At 34.3% G+C, this 22905-nt stretch overlaps 3 protein-coding genes across 3 annotated transcripts; 2 read left to right on the top strand and 1 right to left on the bottom strand.

The window, feature by feature from the left end:
• The first annotated feature begins 1540 nt into the window (after positions 1–1540).
• Positions 1541–8949, top strand: LOC132167176 (diphosphomevalonate decarboxylase MVD2, peroxisomal-like). Its single transcript, XM_059578081.1, has 10 exons — positions 1541–1986; positions 3380–3578; positions 4822–4885; positions 5037–5100; positions 5217–5297; positions 6064–6150; positions 6762–6919; positions 7024–7072; positions 8153–8277; positions 8407–8949. Exons 1-10 carry the CDS (start codon positions 1771–1773, stop codon positions 8627–8629), a joined length of 1266 nt encoding a protein of 421 aa, XP_059434064.1. The 5' UTR covers positions 1541–1770; the 3' UTR covers positions 8630–8949.
• Positions 8950–13324: 4375 nt separating this feature from the next.
• Positions 13325–14009, top strand: LOC132167451 (non-specific lipid-transfer protein 4.1-like). The gene is made up of 2 exons (XM_059578435.1): positions 13325–13732; positions 13904–14009. Exons 1-2 carry the CDS (start codon positions 13383–13385, stop codon positions 13911–13913), a joined length of 360 nt encoding a protein of 119 aa, XP_059434418.1. The 5' UTR covers positions 13325–13382; the 3' UTR covers positions 13914–14009.
• A 254-nt stretch (positions 14010–14263) lies between these two features.
• LOC132180604 (protein neprosin-like) lies at positions 14264–16750 on the bottom strand. Its single transcript, XM_059593496.1, has 7 exons — positions 16360–16750; positions 16153–16239; positions 15786–16040; positions 15336–15500; positions 15175–15228; positions 14905–15051; positions 14264–14815 (listed from the first exon to the last, which is right to left on the bottom strand). Exons 1-7 carry the CDS (start codon positions 16534–16536, stop codon positions 14438–14440), a joined length of 1263 nt encoding a protein of 420 aa, XP_059449479.1. The 5' UTR covers positions 16537–16750; the 3' UTR covers positions 14264–14437.
• Between the last annotated feature and the right edge of the window lie 6155 nt (positions 16751–22905).

The following is a 22905-nucleotide window of genomic DNA, read 5'->3' as shown; positions in this document are numbered from 1 at the left end:
AAATTTATTCTAAATTTTATACTTTTTTTTTTATGAAATGAGCCCTCAAAATTAATTTTTACCCTCTAAGTTTTTTTATTTTTATTTATTTTTTTTAGTTTTGTCCTCATTTTGCTAATATTTTAGTTTTGCCCTTACCAACGAATGAGTGTCCTTCATAGGTGGCTACCACCAACCTCTAAGGGGGGTCACAAGTCACCTTCAGCCACTTCTACGATGGCTAGTCATGCCTGACGGTCATTAGTGGAATCACCCTTACTTTTAAGGGGTTCTGGATCCACATAAAATTTTAGAAATGCTACAAATACTTGAAAATTTCTTCTAAATTTTATACTTTTTTTAATGAAATGAACACTCAAAATTAATTTTTACCCTCTAAGTTTTTGTTTTTTTTGTTTAGTTTTGTCTTCATTCTCCTAATATTTTAGTTTTGCCCTTACTAGAGAAAAAGTGTCCTTCATAGGTGGCTACCACCAACCTCTAGGGTGGTCACAAGCCACCTTCAGCCACCTCTACAATGGCTAGTCATACGAGAGTCACCCTAAATTTATTTTTAAAGTTGTTGTTTTTTTAAATAATAATAATAATAATAAGAAATATGAGACAGGAGCCCATTATTAATTAATTTGATATGACATACCATTAAAATATTGAAGATACTTTTTAAAATTGAAAATCACCCTAGAATGAGTGGGAGTCATGTATGAGAGAATGAAAAGACCTAGATGAGAAAATGAAACTTTTTCCAAATAAAAAAAAAAAAAGAAAGTTCACCCAAATGATCATGTCTTTTTATCAAATTTTTAATTGGGACAATATCCTCCTAAATTATCAAATAATTGATAATGTCCCTTAAGGCCAGCAAAAAGATAAAAGTGACAGTAATTTTTTTTTTTTTTTCAATGAGAAAAATACTCAAATAAATTCAAAAACAAAAAAAAAATTTATTATTTTTATTTAATAAAAAACGATTTTTTTTTTTTAAATTTTCACACCCTAAATTTTTATTTGTTTTTTTTTTAAAAAAAAAAATTTTGTTTTATTTTATTATATATATATATTCATTAGAGGCATATCCATTTTTAGCAATTTAAGTAAACATCGAAAGTTTAAAAGAATATTATGAATTAAGTGATTTTCCCGTAAAAATACAAAAAAAAGTGTTTAACCCTTTTTGAATAGAAAACCTTTGATATAATCAATCCATGTCCAACCATAGAGCCAGGTCGAGTCTGAATAATTTTAGGTAACCTATTTGTATTCTACTTGTTTTCTACTAAAAATGATGTGGTTATTAAAATTACCATTGAGTTTGTGATTGATTATTATTGAATTTTAATCAAACAATAATTTTAATAGCTACATCAATCTTAATGAAACACAAATAGGCGGCTTAAAATTACTCTGTCAAGGTCTACTACTCTTTTCTCTTCACGTGAATCATCACTGCGTGAAAGTACAACACTACCCCGCATGGTTGGTAGTTTAATTGGTTCCGGCGGATCCTCAAAAATATTTTTAAAATTCAGACATAGGCCGGTGGCCCCACACCCTTCGCCTCCAAAATTCAACCATCAGAGCTTGGGGAAAACTAACACTCCTTTGGTTCTTCCGCTCTACGTGTTATATATATATAAAAGACTCTCCCACTCTCTCTCATTGCTCTCGGATTCAGATTCAATCTGATTTTGCTGATTTTTTTCTTTCTTTTTCTTTTCTCTCTGGGAAAGAAGAACAAACATTCTTGTTTTCTACGGAGAATTTGGGGAAATGGCGGGTGAGTGTGAAAAATGGGTGGTGATGGTGACGGCGCAGACGCCGACGAATATAGCGGTGATAAAGTACTGGGGGAAGAGGGACGAGACCCTGATCCTGCCAGTCAACGATAGCATAAGCGTCACGCTTGATCCCGATCACCTCTGCACCACCACCACCGTCGCCGTCAGCCCCGCCTTTGACAGCGACCGCATGTGGCTCAACGGCAAGGTAAACAGACTGAACTGTGTTTGGCTGATGACAAAATGGAGTGGAAGAAGAAAAAGAGGAAGGAGATTTTGTGTTGTTTGATGTTATGGATAACACTTTGTTTCTTTGATCAATCCACTTAGAACGAACCGCTGCTGAGAAAGTGGTGCGCAATTAAAAGATTAATTAAAGATATTTTTGTTGTTTGATTTTATGGACGATATTTTGTTTCTTTTGTCTATTTACTTAGACTGAACTGTGTTTGGCTGCTGAGAAAATATACCGAAAGAAGAAATGGATTTTTTTTTTAATTTTTAATTTTTAATTTTTAATTTTTAATTTTTTAATTTTATTTCATATTATTGGTAGTATTTTGTTTCTCTGGTCTATTTACTTGGACTGAACTGCGTTTGGCTGCTGAGAAAATGAAGTGAAAGACGAAATAGAAGGAAAGAGATTTATGTTGTCTGGTGTTATAAAAATGTTTTGTTTCTATGGTAAAACTGTGTTTTTTTGTTACCGTTAGGACTGTTAACTTTTGAGATAAAACCGGACGTGTTTGTTTGCTGAGGAAGTGTGAGGGTGGCAACGAGATTTAATATGTTTGAATTATTTGGTTTCTGTTAATTAGGGACTCGGTTAAATCTGGGTTCACTGGATTGGGCTTGATGCTATTGATTTAGCTTGAAAGAAGATTTGGCTTTGGCTTCACGGAAAGGTGGATGATGTTTCCCAGTATTGTGTTTATTATCTAATTGCTTCAAAGAAAGTGTTGGAAAAGGAAATAAATTGCAATTTTTATTATTGGATGATTATTCATTAAGAACCAAACAAAAGCGGAGCTTCTATTTTATTTTTTCAAAAAGAGCTTAACTGATCATAATAATACGCGGAACTAGTATTTTAGGTGTGGGGCGCAAAATTAAAAAGAAGACATTTTGGGGGTAAAAAATTAATTTTAGAGGGTCTAAATATAAGAATCTATATACTTTTGTAGGAAGTTTTAAATTTTTTGGGGCAGTAGCTTGTGTGTAGTTCCGCCCCTGCTAGTGGTATTTATCATTGATGAAGAATGGATTTATGGTTGATGGTTAGATGAAAGTTTCTGTATATTTCATTTATGCTTGGGTTGGTTGTTCAAGATATTTAGGAGGAAAAAAGAAATTCTAATTTTAATAGTAATTTTCATCATTATAGTCTGAGTAAACGAACTTCTTTGCACAACTGAACCTAATTTAAGCATGTAAAATGAACACAACTTCAAATGTGAAACAAAAACCATTTACATTTTTTCGGCAACAGAGTGGAGGATTAAAGCTTTTACTATTTTTATTATTATTTTTTTTCAAATACTATGATCCTTTTCCTTTTCTAATTAATTCATCGTGCTTTTCACTTTTTCTGGTTAGTGTAGGAGATTTCCCTTTCCGGAGGCAGATACCAAAATTGTCTTAGAGAAATTCGCAGTCTTGCCAGTGATGTTGAGGACAAGGAAAATGGTATCAAAATTGAAGAGAAGGATTGGGAAAAGTTGCATTTACATATTGCTTCATACAACAATTTCCCTACTGCTGCTGGGTTGGCCTCTTCAGCGGCTGGGTTTGCTTGTCTTGGTAAACATTCTAATTGCCCAATTTTTTTGTCATATTTGTGTTCTTTTCTTGTAATATATTAGAAGATCAGGCCCCTATCTTTGGGCAGTCATCGTTCTCATCCCTGCAATTTTACGAATGATAATTGAGTCGCGTTCCTTTGAAATTAATGATATCAGACGGCTTGATCTGCATCTTTCTTGGTTTTGGCTTAATGACAATGTGTGTTTTATTCCTTCAGTTGAGCCTCATTAAGATATCTTGATTGTGCATGTTTGTGGATCAATTTATTAATTGTATCTCCAGCTGAAGTTTATTGTGAAAAGGGAGTGACTGTACTATCCTACCATGACTTTTCAAAAATTTCACTTCAATTTTTTTTCTTATGATTTTGGTGTGGACAGAGATTTTTCACCTCCTTCCAAATTTCAAATCTGTGTTTCTCTTGGTTTTGCATGGGCTTTTTTGAACAGGATGACTTTGTTAAACTAAAATATATGGATAGAAGAAAATCACATATATAAAGAAAACTACGAGCATGACACATTGAAAAAAGAATCACAAAATCTTACAAGAACTGATGAACTATCAACTAATAAATTAATCTATTGGTGAATGCATGTTCCTGCCACTAGGGCTGGGTATTGGTTAAATTGGTGACGGTAGGGGTATTTTTGCCTACGTGTTTGAAAATAATTAAATGAATTGAGCTTGAACATTCAATATTCGACTCGGCTTGGCTCGGCTCGATTACAGCCCTACATTTGACCAAAAAGCAAATTTCTGTTCATGCTCGCATATAAGTTGGTCTTGAATGTCCCAAGAGCAAAAACAATTTAGTATAGCTGTGGCTATTTTGTTCTTTTACAACTGGGCTCAACTTTTTCTTTGTTTTTATCTTATAATGGGACCCCAAAGGTAGGCAGATTATTTCAATGTAGCCCTGGTGACCATTACTGTATCTAATTCCTTATCCACTGTAATTGTTGGTATGCATCTGCCGATGGAACTACCATCATACTGCGAGTCTTTGTATTTACTAGATGTAGTATATATGGCCACTTATTGTATATAATATTAATACAAACTAAACAATAGAGTACATATTTGTATTACGAATGTGTGCATTTTTGTATCTGCTTGGAGAACCAATTCCTGGGTATTTCAGCTTTAAATTAACATGTTTCTTTCATGATTAGTAATTATGTATTAGAGAACATATTGTGTGAGCTTATATATGTGTAATTATTGTTCTTATTTGCAGTTTTTGCCCTCGCAAAGCTAATGAATGTGAAGGAAGATCAAAGCAAGCTTTCTGCTATTGCGAGGCATCCTCTTTCTTTCTTGACTTATATTGAATTTCAAGGGTTCTAGTTGCTTGGATAGAATGTCTAGTACTTTTATATAGCCATCCAAGGGTGATTGTGTCATTGGCAATGACTATTTTTTTTTTCTTCTTCTTTATCTTAATTAATACAGGCAAGGTTCAGGCAGTGCTTGTCGCAGTCTGTATGGTGGATTTGTCAAGTGGATCATGGGAAAAGTAAGTATATTCTCTCATGTTTATCGTTGGCTCTTTCTTTCAATAAAGCATTGCATCTTTTTTTATGCATTAGGTTCTGATTTTTTATTTATTTATTTTAATCTTGATATGTTAAGGATGAGGATGGAAAAGACAGTCTTGCTGTTCAACTTGCAGATGAGAAGCACTGGGATGATCTTGTTATTATTATTGCTGTGGTATGTCTCTCTTCCATTTTACCTTCTGTTGTGTGAATGTGTTTTCTGGTGAATTTGAGCAGTAGACACACACACACACACACACACTCATATGTATGCTAGCATCTATGCATGTATGGTAAAAAAAATTTATGAAGGGCCAGAGGGGGCAACCCATGCACACAGAAGTATAAGGAGAAGGGCAAAAGAAAAATAAAAAGTAAGAAAAATGGATTGATGGGCAGTAGCCCTTTTTTCCTTTAATATATGCTGTACTGCTTTGCTTCTAAAGTTCTTCCTAGTAGTTTTGGCTTGCCAATTTCATCGCTAAGTTGCTTATTTTGTGGTGAGATCCTGCATCTGTGTTCAAAGCTGTAGACTTTAGATACGATTAAGCTTGACACTTCTGATCAGTTGTGTTCCAAGAACATTATTTTGATTTCTTAATAGGAACTTACGGTCTCAAATGCATAACTCTGAACAATGTCAAATGTAGAATTTATGTCTATGAAATCCTGATCTTTCCTACTTGCTTGTCTTATTTCTTCAAGAGAATTATAATTTGTCAAGTATCATGAAAGTTGTTTTTATAGCACGTGCATGCTGAATTATTATGATTATTATTACTGTTACTACTGCTGCTGCTGTATTATTGTTAATATTTTAATCATTATTATTATTATGGCCTGACATGTATGCTAAACTGCCCGATGAGTATCTGCTGTTTTATTGCTCGTACTATGCCCCATTGTTTTCGTTATTTCAACCTTGATTTTTTTGATTTTAGGTAAGTTCAAGGCAGAAGGAAACGAGTAGCACCACTGGAATGCGTGAATCAGTTGAAACTAGTTTGCTTTTAAAACATAGAGCAAAGGTACTTTTTATTTATCTTTCCCTGTCTTTCAAAAGATGGCCATTGTCTTTAGTAACAGAATATTGTGGGTTTTACATGGTGTTGGATTCCTTTCATGAAACTAGACATCCACCAAGGCTCTGCATGTGATAGGTGGCTCTCCTTTTTTGTTGTTTGTGGATTAGATGGTTGAATATAAAATTTGGTTAATTGAAAAGAGAAAAGAAAGGGAAAAAATAAGGGGGGAGAGAGAAGAGAGAAGAGAGGAGAGAAAGTTTAGGAGAGAGGAAAGAGAGCAAAAATCAGTGGCTAAAATTACTTTGTTACCTTCAGTTACTTGAAAATAAGATTGGGCTTGTTTTGGTATTTTATATGGGGAGAAAACCAAGAGAGATCAATTTAAAAGTCAACTTTCTTTATTACTGTACATTATTTAATTTATTTTATATAATCATAAATATAGAAACTTGCATGGTCTTTTTTTGGATTTTTTTTTTCTTTTTTAAAAGTGGATTTTCACGTACTTTCCCCTCCTAGATTATCTTTCTCTATTCAACTTTTATCTTTCTCAGATTCTTTAAAATTGTATTTAACTTTTGGTATTTGTTATTTCCTTTTTTGGAATGTAACAGGAAATAGTACCAAAACGCATACTACAAATGGAAGGAGCCATAAAAAATTGTGATTTTGCATCTTTTGCACAATTGACCTGTGCTGATAGTAACCAGTTTCATGCTGTTTGTCTGGACACATCTCCCCCAATTTTCTACATGAATGATACATCCCATAGGCGAGTTCCACTCTACTTTTTTGGTTCTACAGCATCATTTTTTTTTCCTTGAGCTGCAGCATTAAAATGTCGATGTTAAAATCAGTGAAACAACTATTTTTCAGGATAATCAGCATTGTCGAAAAGTGGAATCGCTCCGAAGGAACGCCTCAGGTTTAATTTTCTTTCTATTTCCTTCTTGGAAAACCGTCGTGACTTGTATCTAGTAACAGATTGGACCAAGTTGCCCGGGTTGCATATTTCTTGTGAATGGTCATTATTTACTTTTTGATAATAAATAATTTTCATAGACAAACAAAAAATAGAAATAAAAAGATTTATAGATGAAGAAAGTTTCTTTATAATTAATATTTCAGCATGCATGATTTTATATATAATGTAATGATAAATGATAATTTGTTTTAGCTTACTAATATATATGATTGACAAAGGAGAAGCTTCTACCGTCTGTATTTAAGAAATTAGTGCTTTACAAAATTTTATGGTTCAAAATCAAGCTTGTCATCAAATCACATTGTTATTAGACATTTTTAAAATTTCAAATGTTGGTATCTTAGAAAGAATCTAGTTGCTCTTGTTTTTTCTTTTCTTTTTTTACCCTTCTGCGTGGTACAAAACATTCTATAACTGCTTGCATAAGACATCAATCAGTTCTCAGATTAATTTTTCACGTATAAACAAAGATAAGACATTAATTGACTGATAACATATGGTACTTTTTTGGAAATTTTTCCAAAAGCATGAAGGCCTGGATGTTGTGCTTTCAAATTTTTGTTTTTATTTTTCACTTGCTAAAGGAGTCATAAAACCCCTGTCAGTCACAACACAGGATTCGGTATTAGCTTCATGAGTGTTAAATTGCTTCCCAGCCTTGATTGCACTATACTGTTCTTCATTTTATCCCAGAATCCTAAAAAATATTGTTCCTTGAGTGATGATGTTGTGATTTAAGACTTTGTGTGATCCAACCACTTGATTGGAGCCGTTCCTTGTATTTATCGTTGTCTATGATTTATGTCACTACCAAAAAGTATTGTAACCTGGTGAAGAAACACTTAAATCAAGCCACCTGGGGTTGTTACTTCAGTAATCACGTTGGTTATTTTGATATTGCTTCTGTAGAAATGGTGCCTTATGCCTAGCCCTTTGGCGCACGTGAAGCTTGTTTCTTTCTGATTTGGTGCTTTCAGTTTGACTGTTTTGAACATGTGATTAAAGTCAGACAATTGACAGGTGGCATATACTTTTGATGCGGGGCCAAATGCCGTAATGATTGCGCGAAATAGAAAGGCTGCGACCCTTTTGCTTCAGAGGCTGCTCTTCTACTTCCCTCCAAATTCAGCTTCGGATTTGAATAGGTAATTAGTACTAAGATTTTAGTAGTGCCATATAACATTGTGTTATATTGGTGAAATATCAATGAATTGTTTAAGCGCAAAGTTGTAGAGATTTTTATTTTTCCCCTTATTTCTTTTGCTTATTCACAGTTACATCGTTGGTGATAAGTCAATTCTAAAAGATGCTGGGCTTGAGGGGATAAGGGATGTGGAGGGTTTGCCACCACCTCCAGAAATTAAGGATAGCATTCCTTCCCAGAAATACAAGGGGGATGTTAGTTATTTCATCTGCACGAGACCTGGCAGAGGCCCGGTTTTGCTTTCCGATAAGAATCAGGCTCTTCTCAACCCCAAAACCGGGCTGCCTAAGTAAGTTTGGATTTTTTTTTTTCTTTTTTTTAGGGCTTATCTTCCTTGTCTCAATGAGTCTGGAGTATTTCAATCTCAATCAGATATCTTCTACAGTGTGCCTGTCTGTGCTCATTGTAAAATGACTATCTTAAAGCATTTGCTGCTTGCGTTGCTTTTGTCATGTAATTGTAATTGTAATTTTTTTTTTTTTAATTTTCTCCTGGATAATTTGATAGGGTTAAAAATAAGTTTATATTGTCTGTGGAGAATTTCAGTAACTGTTTGAATAAGAGTTATTTATTTGTTTTGGTCCAGAAATAGGAAATATCTGTAAAGATATCATCTCTTGGAAATTTTGCATATCAAGCTCATCTCTATGTTCTCTAAATAACTTTATTTTATTGATGAAACTGGGTGATGTGGTATTTCATTTAATGATATGAACAATTTTAGAACTGAAAGAAGCTAGTTAGTTACCAGTAAACCAAAGCAATGTAGTTCAGTATTCCTACATCATGTGCTTCATTTGCTGGTGTCAGCCATTTTTTTCACTTAAAAATAAACAATGTAAAAAGACTAAAATGAAACATTTTAAAGCTTGATTTAGGCTCATAATCCAAATTCGAATAAATTTAACTCAACTCATTTTGAGTTCATCAATACACAACATGTATATAGGTATACATGTATGTGTCATACATATTATATATTAAAGTAATGCTACATACCATACAAACATCTCACAGTTATTACACAAAACTGATGTGGCAGGTCTACTAGCCCTCAGATCAGCCCTAATATATATATAATTCAATGCTTACTAAACCTAGTCATGTTAGCTTTGTAAGATATTTGTATGGTATATAACTTTACTCTGCATTATATTATTACACATAATTGTAATATGCATATCATATATTATATAAATTATGTTATATGTTTATAATATAATAAAGGTTGTATGTTATACATGTTTAGTATAAAATGTTTCCATTTTTTTTATAAAATTATATTAATGTACAACTAATTCAAGAAATCAAATATGATGTACAAAAAAATATTTTAGAAATTTAATTTTTTCTATTCAATTGGCCCGAAATTTTACGCGCGTGTGCAATTGTTGAGGCGATCATGTTAACGGGTGGCACGAAGAGATTCGAGTCTTTCTGATAGGATCGGGGCTACCGAACTTTCAGAAAAAGTTATCTTTCATTAGGAGGCAAACAAATTTGAATCACTTCGTGGCACTCGCTGACATGATTGCCTCGAAGTTTTGCACAAGCTCATAAATTTTCGTGCCAAACAATTATGGGTTCGCATTTGACCATTTTGTTAGGCTCATGGGCTTTGGTCCTAGTTGTAAATATAATTTCATCCGATTTGCCCGCAATTTTACGAGCATGTGCAACTTTTGAGGCGATCTTATCGACGGGTGGCACGAAGAGATTCGAGTCGTTCTAGTTAGATCAGGGCTACCAAACTTCCAAAAAAAGTTATCGTTCATTAGGGGGCAAACGAACGCGAATCACTTCATGACACCTGCCGACATGATCGCTTCAAAGTTTTGCACAAGCTCATAAATTTTCGTACTAAACAATTTTGGTTCGCACTTGACCATTTTGTTAGGCCATGGGCTTTGGTCCTAATTGTGAAAATACAATTTCATCCGATTTGCTTGCAATTTTACGAGCGTGTGCAGTTGTTCAAGGTGGTCTTGTCGACGGGTGGCACGACGAGATTCGAGTCGTTCCGGTGGGATCGGGGCTATCGAACTTCCATAAAAAGTTATCGTTCATTAGTGAACATAGGGGGCAAACAAACTTGAGTCACTTTGTGGCACCCGCTGATATGATTGCCTTGAAGTTTTGCACTAGCTCGTAAATTTTCGTGCCAAACAATTCCGAATTCGCACTTGACCATTTTGTTAGGCCATTGGGTTTTGGTCATAGTTGTGAAAATAGAACTTCATCCGATTTGCCCGTATTTTTACCAGCGTGTGCAGTTGTTCGAGGATATCTTATCGACGGGTGGCCCGAAGAGATTTAAGTTGTTCCGGCGGGATCGGGGCTACTAAACTTCCAAAAATAGTTATTGTTCATTAGTAAACATAGGGGGCAAATGAAATTGAATCACTTCATGGCACCCACATACATGATTGCCTCGAAGTTTGCACAAGATCGTAAATTTTCGTGTCAAACAATTCCTGGTTCGCACTTGACCATTTTGTTAGGCCCATGAGCTTTGGTTCTGGTTGTGAAAATGCAACTTCATTCGATTTGCCCGCAATTTTATGAGTGTGTGTAGTTGTTTGAAGCGATCATGTCGACGGGTGGTACGAAGAGATTCAAGTCGTTGGGGCGGGATCAAGGCTACCGAACTTCCAGAAAAAGTTATCGTTCATTAGTGAACATAGGGGGCAAACGAACTCGAATCACTTTGTTGCACCCGCTGACATGATTGCCTCAAAGTTTTGCACAAGCTCATAAATTTTCGTGCTAAACACTTTCGGGTTCACACTTGACCATTTTGTTAGGTTCATGGGCTTTAGTCCTAGTTGTGAAAATACAACTTCATCCGATTGGCCCGAAATTTTACGCCCGTGTGCAGTTGTTCGAGGCGATCATATCGACGGATGGCACGAAGATATTCGAGTCGTTTCGACAAGATCAGAGTTACTAAACTTACAAAAAAAGTTATCGTTTATTAGTGAACGTAGGGAGCAAACGAACTCGAATCACTTTGTTGCACCCGCCGACATGATCGCCTCGAAGTTTTGCACAAGCTTGTAAATTTTCGTGCCAAACAATTTCGGGTTCGCACTTGACCATTTTGTTAGGCCCATGGGGTTTAGTCCTAGTTTTGAAAATACAACTTTATCTAATTTGCCCGCAATTTTACCAGCAACTTTCGAGGCGATCATGTCGACGGGTGGCACGAAGATATTCGAGTCATTCTGGCAGGATCGGGGCTACCGAATTAAGGTATAACATGGATCACTTATAACGATGTATGTATAGTATGATTTCAACTATTTTGATTATCCTTGATACATGTTCTGGTTGTAATGATTAATGTTTATAGAATTTGAATGTTTCCATTGCTTAATATCCTCTTTTTGAGGTGTAGAGATCTCTATGTCTTGTTCCTCGCGGAATAAGGCTGTGAGATGAACTATAAAATTAATTACCAGTTAATTAATTTACGGAGCATTATAACAAAAACCAATTTTATATTTATCCATAAATTAAGTAATACCCTTTGCTTCACCAGTTGGATCATTGACCGCTAGGAGATGTGTAGCAGGGAAGTTCGTGATTGTGCAGTGCTAAAGTGAAAAAGCTGGTCAAAAATTTTACTGTTGAGTTAACAAACCAAAGAGTAAAGTACGTGATTGTGAGCTTAGAAAAAAACAAAAGTACGTGATTGTGCAGAGCTACACGTCTCCTATCTGTCATAAAATCCCATCTGCTACACTTATTCAGTTAACGACCAACAGTAGGAACTGTTTGGGAAAGTTTTTCTTTTCTATGTTACTGTTTATACACTATTAAAAAAAAAAAAAAATCAAAACATTTTTACTTTTTTCATTTTTTATATCATTTTTTTAACTAGCTCAAGGGAAACTCAAGGTTTGGGTAGATGATTTGGGCTGTGATTGGTGACCTAGGAAAATATTATGAATAGGTGGATTGGGGTTTTTCACGATTGGATTTAATCAATTGTGAAGACAAAGTTGAACATTCTTTAATTTAGTTATGGAGTGCACAAGAACATAATTGATACCAAAAAATTAAAATGGAAATTGAAAAAAAAAAAATTAAGCATATTTAAAATATATATATATATATAACGACGACATTGTCGTCACTGAAAACATGGCCCCTATTAGCGACGACAAAATATCGTCGCTAATAGGAACATGTTATCCGTGGCCGGCGACTTTCATGTAGTGTATTTTTAGCAACTATTTTCGACCTTATTAGTGATGACAATTATCGTCGCTAATAGTAATTATCATATAATATATGTAAAATTGTATCTAATCTTAGTCGGAAGTTGATGAAAAAAAAAAAAAAAAATTTAGAAAATTGGAAGAAGAGAGATCGAGAAGACACATCTAAGATTTACGCTGCGCTAAAATTTCTCTAAACTCATTGAATGGAAACCATTGCATCCCAATATAGAGGCATCTTAAATCTAATTAATAGGATTTAGACTCCTTTTGATTTTCAATACTAATGAAACAGCCATGCATGCAATAACCCAGTTATACAGCTTGCTTTACTCTACCAATTAATATATTCAGTAATAACATGAGATAGTTGAGATATCCATTCAGTATATATATGGTTAAGTAGTCCTACTCAAATTTGTTTTGCTCTGGAATAGATCAGTCGGTTTATTGCTTTCCTATATATAAGTGATCCAATCAACTTCAATGACTTCTTTCTCACGTTTGATGTTGTATTGAGTGCACAAATTAATAACATATATGGCACCGCACAGCTGTATTTAACTTGTTTGAGACTTCATTTTTATTCCACCTAACACAGACAGACTTCTCTGAGCTAGCCTTAATGAAAGAAAAATAATCGATCGTTCCCTCCTTGCCTCTCTTTCTTGCACTCAATTATGACTTAATAATTAAACAAGTGAAGGTTTTTTCTTGTAATTGTGGGCTTCCTCTGAATTTGCTATAAAGGTACGTAGAAACAGATGATCATGAAGAGCAAGCTGAAGCTAGTTTCATATATATTCTCTCCTTTCTCTAAACCATGAAATCCCCCAAGGTTTCAGTTTCAACCGTAGTTGCTGTTATGCTACTACTTGTCTTACTAGCCCCAGCTTCGGAGGGTGTGATTTCATGTAGTGATGTAGTTAAATACCTGAGACCCTGTGTGAACTACCTGGTGAAAGGCACTGGGAAGCCTCCAGCTGGTTGTTGTTCTGGAGCCTCATCTCTTGCATCTGCCGCAACAACCTCCGCTGATAAGAAGGCTGCTTGTGGCTGCATTAAGACGGCGGCCAAGAACATAAATCCAAATGCTCAAGCAGCCCAAGCTCTACCTGGGGACTGTGGGATCACTTTGCCATTCACTATTTCGTCTAATGTCGACTGCTCCAAGTGCGTGCATAATCTAGCTTTTTCATACATTCGATCTTCTTATTCTTTAATTTCTTTTTTATGACAATCATTAAAGATCGCCGAGACTTTTGTTTCAATAACATGTTATAAAAAATTATTTTATTTAATTATTCTAACACTATCTTTATTTTTTTTTATGATGATTTGCAGGATTAGTTGAAACTGATCAAAGGGCCTAAGTGTACGTGTAATAAAGTACTGCTTCAACTTAGTATGTGGGGGATGTATCATCCATCATCATGTATGAGCTGTTCTTTTGTAATAACAACCCATATATAAATAATCCACTGATGTCTTTTTTGGATTCAGCAAATAAAGTTCAATAAAATAAATCAGTAAATGAAAGTTCCATGATGAATCAAATAATAATTCCTACTCTTGCATGGAAAACATGCGTTTTTTTTTTTTTTATGTACGAGCTTCATAAGGCGTGATCTCCAGTCGATTGAACTACCCATTGAAAACCGGAAAACATGCGTTTACAAAGATATTAATGTTGTAGATTGAAAGTGAGCAAAACAGTCTAAACAGATACACATAATTTTTCAAATTTGGAACGATTTAATCACATGAATATTGTGCAAGCCAGAGACAACATAGCTAGAGTTCAGCAGATCGAGACCCAAACTAATAAATTAAATAGAATTTACATCGATTTGGTCGTTTCTTTATGTATTACTATGATCATGGACAGTTGGGGTTTTTACCAGGACCCCCATAATAAAAGTAGTTGCCCCAATTGCCATTTTGGCCATTTTGGACATCATAGCAATTGGATTGCTCAGTGAAAGTGGCAATGCCTTTGGGAACCCTAAGATTGTTGGAGGCATCAACTATTTGGATATTCTTGAAGTAACTAGCTTTTCCGAAACTTTCTCCAGGGAAATGACCGCTACCCATTTGTGTGGAGGTGTGCTGCCCATCAGCCTCTGAGTTCACCACCTCTCCTCCCCATTCAATCATTGATGCACTGTCAACCAGGTACGAGAACAGGAACCCCGGCCAGTATCCCACCACATATTTATTCCCAAATTGCATCCACCAGTTCCCCTCTTTTGGGTCCTACCGCATTCAATATTACCCAAATTAATTAACGCACCAAAAGGCCATGGATTGGAATATATATATTAATTAGAAGAATAGTTTTCTACCTTCCAGACAAGTATGTTAATATCATATTGGGAACCGCCATAGCCAGAAACAGGGTAGACGCTTGCACCAATCGCGATTTCGTTGTTAACCTGAACAAAGCCGGAGCACAGGAGATTGTAGCAACCGGTGGCTTGATACGCATCGCTCTACCATATATGATAAATTAATTAGTTTTCACAAGCAAATTAAAGAAAATCAGATGGATAATAACCACTTGAATATTAAACACCAAAAAAAAAAAAAAAATAGGCCGATCGAAACTTAATTACCGTCCAATAAGTGAAGAGTCTAGTGTTGTTATCTCCATAAAGATCTGGGCTCACCTGTTTTCTCAGAGTTAATTAGTAGGGGAAGAAAAGAAAATCATTTTTGTATATATATATATATATATATGTGATGATGAAAATTAATAACATATATATTAATATACCTGCCAACCAGCTTCAATGCTATTGAGATCTTCACCAAAAGAACCACCCAGAATCCAGATTTGAGATAAGCTGAACTCATTAGGTTGCTGGATTTGGGGTTTCCATACGTTTATGGTTGCCTTAGCTCCATAATATTTATCTCCTTCCACATAAACAATTGCATGCTAGAAACTCCGAATGCATTATATTATAAAAAAGAAAAACATAGATTAATTAAGCAGAATTGAAGAGCAAGTAAGAAGCTGACCTTTTACCTACTTGTTTAGTAAAAAAAATTTAATTTTTTGTTCTTCTATATGCTTTTATTGAAGCAAATGGGGAAAATAAAATAGAGATATGCATGGTGGGGTCCCAAAAGTTATATCTATATTAAATTGCTAGTTATCTTAAAAGTATAAGCCTATACAAATAGGTAAATTTAACTATTTACTTTAACAGAAAAGCCGTACCTGATGGCCACTTTGAGTGATAAGGTCAGGTTGAGCAGACTTTGGTTGAGGGATGCTTAGGTGCTTTTTCCTTCCATAACTTTCAATGGAGCTTGCCCTTAATACGTCGTGTTCTTTAGTTCTTCTGATGGGAATAGTTCCTTTAGGGCACCTTCCATTCAAGTGCCATAGCTGAGTAATGGGCTTGGTCGACTTTGAATAGACCTGCTTGCTCTCATCGAATGAACGCTCTTTTGGGTGAAAACTCGGTGTCCTCTATGGCAAATATAATTAATATATACAATGGTATATATCAAATTATTGATAAATGAAAGTGAATTGAAAGTTAAAACAGGAAAGAAAAGTATCCAGATAATCAATCAATCACCTGAACTGTATGATTTTTCAGAAGAGGATGATCAAAAGCTGGCTGGTGCTTGACATGGACACAATCAATTATATCACCATCGGGGCTCTGTACGTTTTGGACATTTATACCCAATACACGTACAGATATAAGTCAGAAATAAACTGAAAATTCAGGTAGATAATATATGTATAACAGATGTGAAAAGAAGAAAAAACAATTAAGGACCTTGATGGATTTAAAAGCTGGCTTGTTCAAGCGCTTCAACTGCTTCTGAACCTCCAGTTTCCGATGAGAGCTGCCTACCGATGATGCCATTGGTATCAGAAAAAGCAAAGAGAAGAATACCATCTTTACCGCCATAGGCCTCCCTCTCTTCCCGCTGCCACAAAGCGGTGCCATCATGACTAATAACTCGAGCAGTCAGTCAGCAAGTGCTATAGCCTACAGCAATAGCAGCTATAAGTTAAAACTAACCAATACTGGGTGACTCAGAGTTGAGTTGAGTTGAGTGATGAGTGACCTTTAGCAACCCTTCCGCGTAAGATACAAACAAATGAGCTTAATTGGGATATTTTCTACATGGCATTGTTTTACTGGTCCTCTGGTCACAGCAGACCAGAAGTTCAATAAAAAAGTTCATTTTATAGTTCAAAATTGACACATAATTGTTGTTGTTAGACTCCAATATGCATTTTATAGTTCAATAAAAAGTTCAATTATTCTTTCTTTTCTTTAATTATTAGAGTCGGTTCGGGATTACGTTTGATAAATAGAGCTTTTAAGTCAAAAAGAGCTTTTGAGCAAAAGTTTCACTTTTAAGCTTTTGCTAAAAATGCATTTTAGCCATTTTTAGGCTTTTTGGACAGTTAAAAGCGTTTTAATTTTTTTACCAAACAAATATTAAACGGACTTTTTGAGTGTTAAAAACATTTTTAGGTCTCTCAAATGCAATCCCAAACAAATTCTTAGACTAGTTAGAAATCAAGGCCTAATATAATGGGTGTTTTTTTTTATTTTTTTTTAACCAGTAATCTATTAATATAAGGTGCAATTAATATAAGTTGTTGTAATTTATTATGAGTAAAGTTTACTTAACCTTTTCAAACTATTTTTGAGATAGTAGTTTGAGAGAGTTAAGTGAACTTTACCCATAATATAATTTTAGATAACTTATATTAGTTGAGACTTATATAAGTTGAATATTATTTTAAGCCTCCTTCCAACTAGTCATTGACAATCACAATTCTCTTTAATCAATTAATGAATTAATGGGCCTTTAAGCTTATCCACTACTTCCTATAATCGGAAGTTGATCCGATTATGTTTGGTGCACTGCCGACCTTTGCTAAGTTGAGGCTTATAGGCTGTCCCCGTACCAAGTTGCCGACAAACGCCAAAAAAAGTTCACATGTCATCAGTGTATTGGATGCAGACAAATTAAGCATAAAAACTCGCACTTCACGGCGCACGCTACAGACAAATTAAGTGATTATAAATATTTGGACATGATGATTAGTAATTTATGAAAAATGTTCACTTATTCCCTTACATTAATTGTCCCAATTAAAAGTTTTCTATTATTAAAATCTATAAAATTATGTAATTACCCTTAATTTTATAAGTTTTAATTAAGACAAATTTGGAATAGATGGCATCAAATTTTCACATACGTGGAATGATTTTTGTCTAGAAATTAGTAACGGAAGGTCAAAATTGAAAATTTTTTAAACATTGAGGTTCAAATTGAAAAACTCCTTAAACTTCTGAGGTAAAGTGAATTATCCCCTTTAGTCCCTAAAAAGTAGATCAATCTACTGGAATCACGCCTAATGAAGCGGATGTCACTAATTCGAATTTCTTTCTCCCTTCTTGTGCGGACATATTAAAAAAAAAAAATTGTCTCCTTTATATTGTGACGGGAAATATGACAGAGGAATTTGTCATAATTAATATCGGTGATGTAGAGTATACTGCATAAAATTACATGTATTTTCACGATAAGAAAAAAAAATAAAAAATAAAAAATTAAATATTGGCCACCGGCAGTTGGCCAATACTTCGTTCCTGTTGAATCACAAGCTCAAAGTCTCATCCAGAAAAAGGCCCGTGAAAGCAGCCGTCACAGATACTGTTGAAAACCCATCATGGATTTTTCCTCCCACAAAGCAAACATTTTAAAAATGCCTCAGGCCCACAACAAAAGCCGAATCTCGTGCGATGCAAAAAGTAGTCTATTCACCCTTGTAAATAGTACTAACCCTTCTAAAAATAATTTATATTATTTTTTCTTTGAGTGAATATTGAATAGTACTTGCTATTTTTAGACTTTAGTGAGTGTTGTTCGCTCACTATTTTATTTTGGTTAAAATGGTGAGTCTGAAAAGTAAAAATTTAAACCACTTTTGTTAAATTTCCTCACTAAAATAACTTAAAAATGGTTTTGGTAAGGGCTGCAAGGAGTTTTCTAACCCCTTTCCCTCTTCAATTAGAGTTAAAAAGAAATAGTCTATTTCGGGTGTGTTTGAGATTACGATTTCACAAGAATAATCTGCATTTTTAAAAGATATTGCAAAACATAAGATGTTTGGCATTACGATTTAAAATCACTTAATTTGAAATAGGAACAAAAAATAGGACCGAGTTTTCCTCCAAACTGGGTTGGAGGAACTTCTTTTAACCTAGACTATAAAAATGACATGTGTTCATTTTTTTAATAACATGTGAGATGTACATGAGTTTTTAATATTATTTATTCCAACTTTGTCCTTACTATTAAAAAAATATGTGCATCTCCCATGTTCAAATGACATGTACCATTTTTATAGATTGGGTTGAAGGAAGTTCTTTTAATTCAGTTTGGAGAAAAACTCTGTATGCAATTTCTATAAGCAGTCCAAGGGGTGCTTATTTAAAAAAACGCAAACTTAAACCAAAATCCTAATTTCGCATAACAAATATTTAATAAACAAAATACATTTTAACATGTTTTACCAAATACTTTTGTGCTTTTAAAAAGGAATACAATGTTCCTTCAAACTGGATTAGAGAAATTTCTTTCAACTTAATCTATAAAAGTGACATATGTCTATTTTTTTTTAATAATATATGAGATGCACATGAATTTTTAATGAATTTTATTTCAATTTTATTTCTGCTAATTAAAAAAATATGTGCATCTCAAGTGTAGTGTTAAAAGACAAATAATTTTTCAGCTCAGTTTGAAAGCCTTAGCAGCTGAAGCTTTGGCTGACTATGCAGTGCACCGGGGATTAGGCAAATACAACTTGAGGGTGATGCTAAAGTGTTGGTGGACCGTGGACGCTGTGAATTCCGTGTTTATGGATGAAAGTTGTACGGCCATCTGGTGGCTGATATAATATTTTCTTTGGGAGCCTTTCAATGCTGGGAGATGGGCTTTCTCCCACGGGAAGCTATTCAAGTGCCTAGCTAGAATTGCGTTAAAAGAGAAGACGGATAGGATGTGGTTCATTCATCCACCTGATTGTATTAGGTGGATCCTTGAAGCAGAAGCAGAAGCAGAAGCCCAAGCTTGAAGCAAAAGCTTTTGCTTTATAACTTTCTGTTTGATCATAATGATAATGTAGTGTATTTTTTTTTTTAAAAAAAAATACAATTTTTAAAATGACATAAATTTTTTCTAAATTAGTCTGAAAGAAATATCTTCCAGCCCATTTAAAATAATGTCAAATGTCTATAAACATTTAAAATGCTCATTTAATAATAATAATAAAAAAAACATTTTAACATGTTTTACCAAATACCTTTGCGCTTTTAAAAAGGGACAAAGTTTTCCTCTAAATTGGGTTAAAAGAATTTTCTTCAACCTAATCTATAAAAGTGACATGTGTCCAATTTTTTTAATAATATGTGAGATGCACATGAGTTTTTAATAAAATTTATTGAAATTTTGTCCCTACTATTAAAAAAACATGTGCATCTCACATGTTCATAGACACATGTCACTTTTATAGACTAAGTTGAAAGAAATTCCTCCAACCCAGTTTGAAAGAAAACTTTGTTCGATCTCAAAATTCATTTTAATACTACGTGAAACTAATTAAAAAGAAATGCTAAGCTTACAAACAAATTTACCAAAAAACTTTTACAAACTAATGTGGCACAACATGATTGAATATGAAATAAATTCAAATTTTGAGAAATCCAATCATGTTGTGCCACATCATTATAAAAGTTTTTTTTTTTTAAAAGAATTTATTTATAAGCCTAGCATTTTTTATTTTATATTTTTACTAATAATTATCTACAAGAGATTATTGTAGAAACGGTCACAATTTGGGCTGAGTTTGGGCTTTAACTTGGATTGGGTTTGTAATATCGTGAGGCGATGTAGCTTGGCCCAACACAATACTTTCAGATATTCACTATTTTAGTTTTGTTGGTTTTTTTTTTTAAACACAATCACTATTCTACAAGTTAATCCAGGAGACTGGTGAGCATCCTTCTTCCCAATACGAAATATCTCATTTTCTTGTTTGTTTTAATTCCGGATTATGGCTTCAAGGGTGGAGTTGAAAAAAACTCATCTCATGTTGCCATCAAGTGAATTAGAGTTATCTTTGTGTTTTTTGACTTTAAAAATTAGGGGAAACTTTATTTTAGACTCCTAAACTATCACGCAATTTGACATATCTCGAACTTTAAAACCTCTCAATTTGGACTCCTGAAGTTTCAATTGCAATCAATTTGAATTATTCTGTCAAATTTTAAACATTAAAAGTGATACAATGACGTATATACCCCTAACTTTTTTATAAAATTTTAAATTTACCCTAAATTTCAAATTATATATATATATATATTTTTTAAAAAATATTATATAAAAAAAAAAATCACAAGGTGACCCACACGGTTGGGCCACCTTGTGACCCTTTTTTTTTTTTTTTTTCCAATTTTTTTTTTCTTAATAAAAAGAAAATTGAAAGGTAATTTTGTCTTTTTAGGGGTTTTAACGGCAAAAATTGACCGAGGGGTTCAAATTTATTGCAATTAAAAGTTTAGAGGTTCAAATTGATTACAATTGAAAGTTCAGAGGTCCAAATTGAGAGGTTTCAAAGTTTGGGAGTATGTTAAATCTCGAGGGGTTTAAAGTGAAGTTTTCTTTAAAAATTACTATTGAATTTAAGGTGATCATTATTAAATTTAAATATATTAATAATTTTAAAAGTTAAACCATATTTAAGAGAACACAAGAAGTACTTTAATCTTCTTTCTAACATTACTCCATTTTATTATAGTACCATAACTAAAACCTGAATTAGTTTACTATGACTGTCCAACTTGTAGTGTTAGCAGAATTAACAGTTGGATATGTGTTGGCCTAGTCTATTAAGGCATCATATATTCTACCTTATTTAGTCTAGCTATATATAGAAGAGTATACTGTATATATGCATATAATTGATAGGTGTTTATTCTTACCTTCAATACTCCGATGTAATGGCTGATTTTCAGCCTTGTAATTAGCCGACAATTTCTATATAAAGTGAGCAACTCTCACAAGGAGGGTATTCAGAACAAAACCCAAATTGACATGGTATCAAAGCCACAAATTATTTTCTTGGTTTCCTCTCAGCTTGGCTGAATTCGTGGTTTCTTGGTTTTTCGGTAATTTTTTTTTTTGACATGTCCGCACAAGAGAGGGGAGGGAGCTTCATTGGGCATGATCCCAACCGATTGAGCTACCTCTTAGGGACATCTGGTTGCTGCTTTTTTTTTTTTTTTTCCCCTCAGGGAATTCTTTACAGTTGGAGGGTTTTAGTGATGCCGGCTGGGCTGGTTGTGTGGATACTCGTCGTTCTGTTATGGGTTGGTGTATGTTTCTTGTGATGCCCCCATTTCTTGGAAGAGTAAGAACCAGGCTCATGTCTCGAAGTCATCCACCGAGTCTAAATATTGGGCTAAGTCGTCTGCCTGTTATGAAATTGTATGGCTTTGAGGGTTGTTAGGCGAACTTAGTGTTCCACAGCTTACTCCTACTTCTCTTCATGCTGATAATACCAGTGCTATTCAGATTGCTGCCAATCCCCTTTTTCATGAGTGCACCAAACATATTGAAGTGGATTGTCATTCCATTTGTGAAGCCTTTGCTCGCTAGGAGCTCTTCCACACATTTCCACTAAACACCAAACTGCTGATGTCTTCATCAAGGCTCTCTCTCGTCCTTGCCATCAGTTCCTGATTGACAAATTGATGCTTCTCGATCGCCCATCATCAATTTGAGGGGGAATGTCAGCAGAATTAATAGTTGGATATGTGCTGGCCTAGTCTATTAAGGCAACATATATTCTACCTTATTTAGTCTAGCTATATATAGAAGAGTATATTGTATATAGGCATATAATTGATAGGTATTTATTCTTACCTTGCATAGTCCGATGTAATGGCTGATTTTCAGCCTTGCAATTAGCCCGACAGTTTCTATACAAAGTGAGCAACTCTCACAATGAGTGTATTCAGAACAAAACCCAAATTGACATGTAGTACCATCATTGAGGGCCAAAACTGAGACCGTAGGCAGGCTGATAGGATTAATAAGTGAGCATATAGTAGAGCAATAAGGTTGGTGTCCTAAAACTTCCATCTATCAGCTTGTACTCTAGAGGAAGGTTGGTGCATGTGAGAGTACGTGGGATCAAGCACTAAGGAGAGAAGCATATTATAATTGAGGAGTAACTTCACTTTAAATCCCTGAATTACCACATGATTTGACAAGACCCCCTTAAACTTCAA

Source organism: Corylus avellana, chromosome ca1, assembly GCF_901000735.1.
Source record: "Corylus avellana chromosome ca1, CavTom2PMs-1.0".
In the NCBI taxonomy this organism is placed as follows: Eukaryota; Viridiplantae; Streptophyta; class Magnoliopsida; order Fagales; family Betulaceae; genus Corylus; species Corylus avellana.
This window is presented reverse-complemented; position numbering and strand designations above follow the sequence as displayed.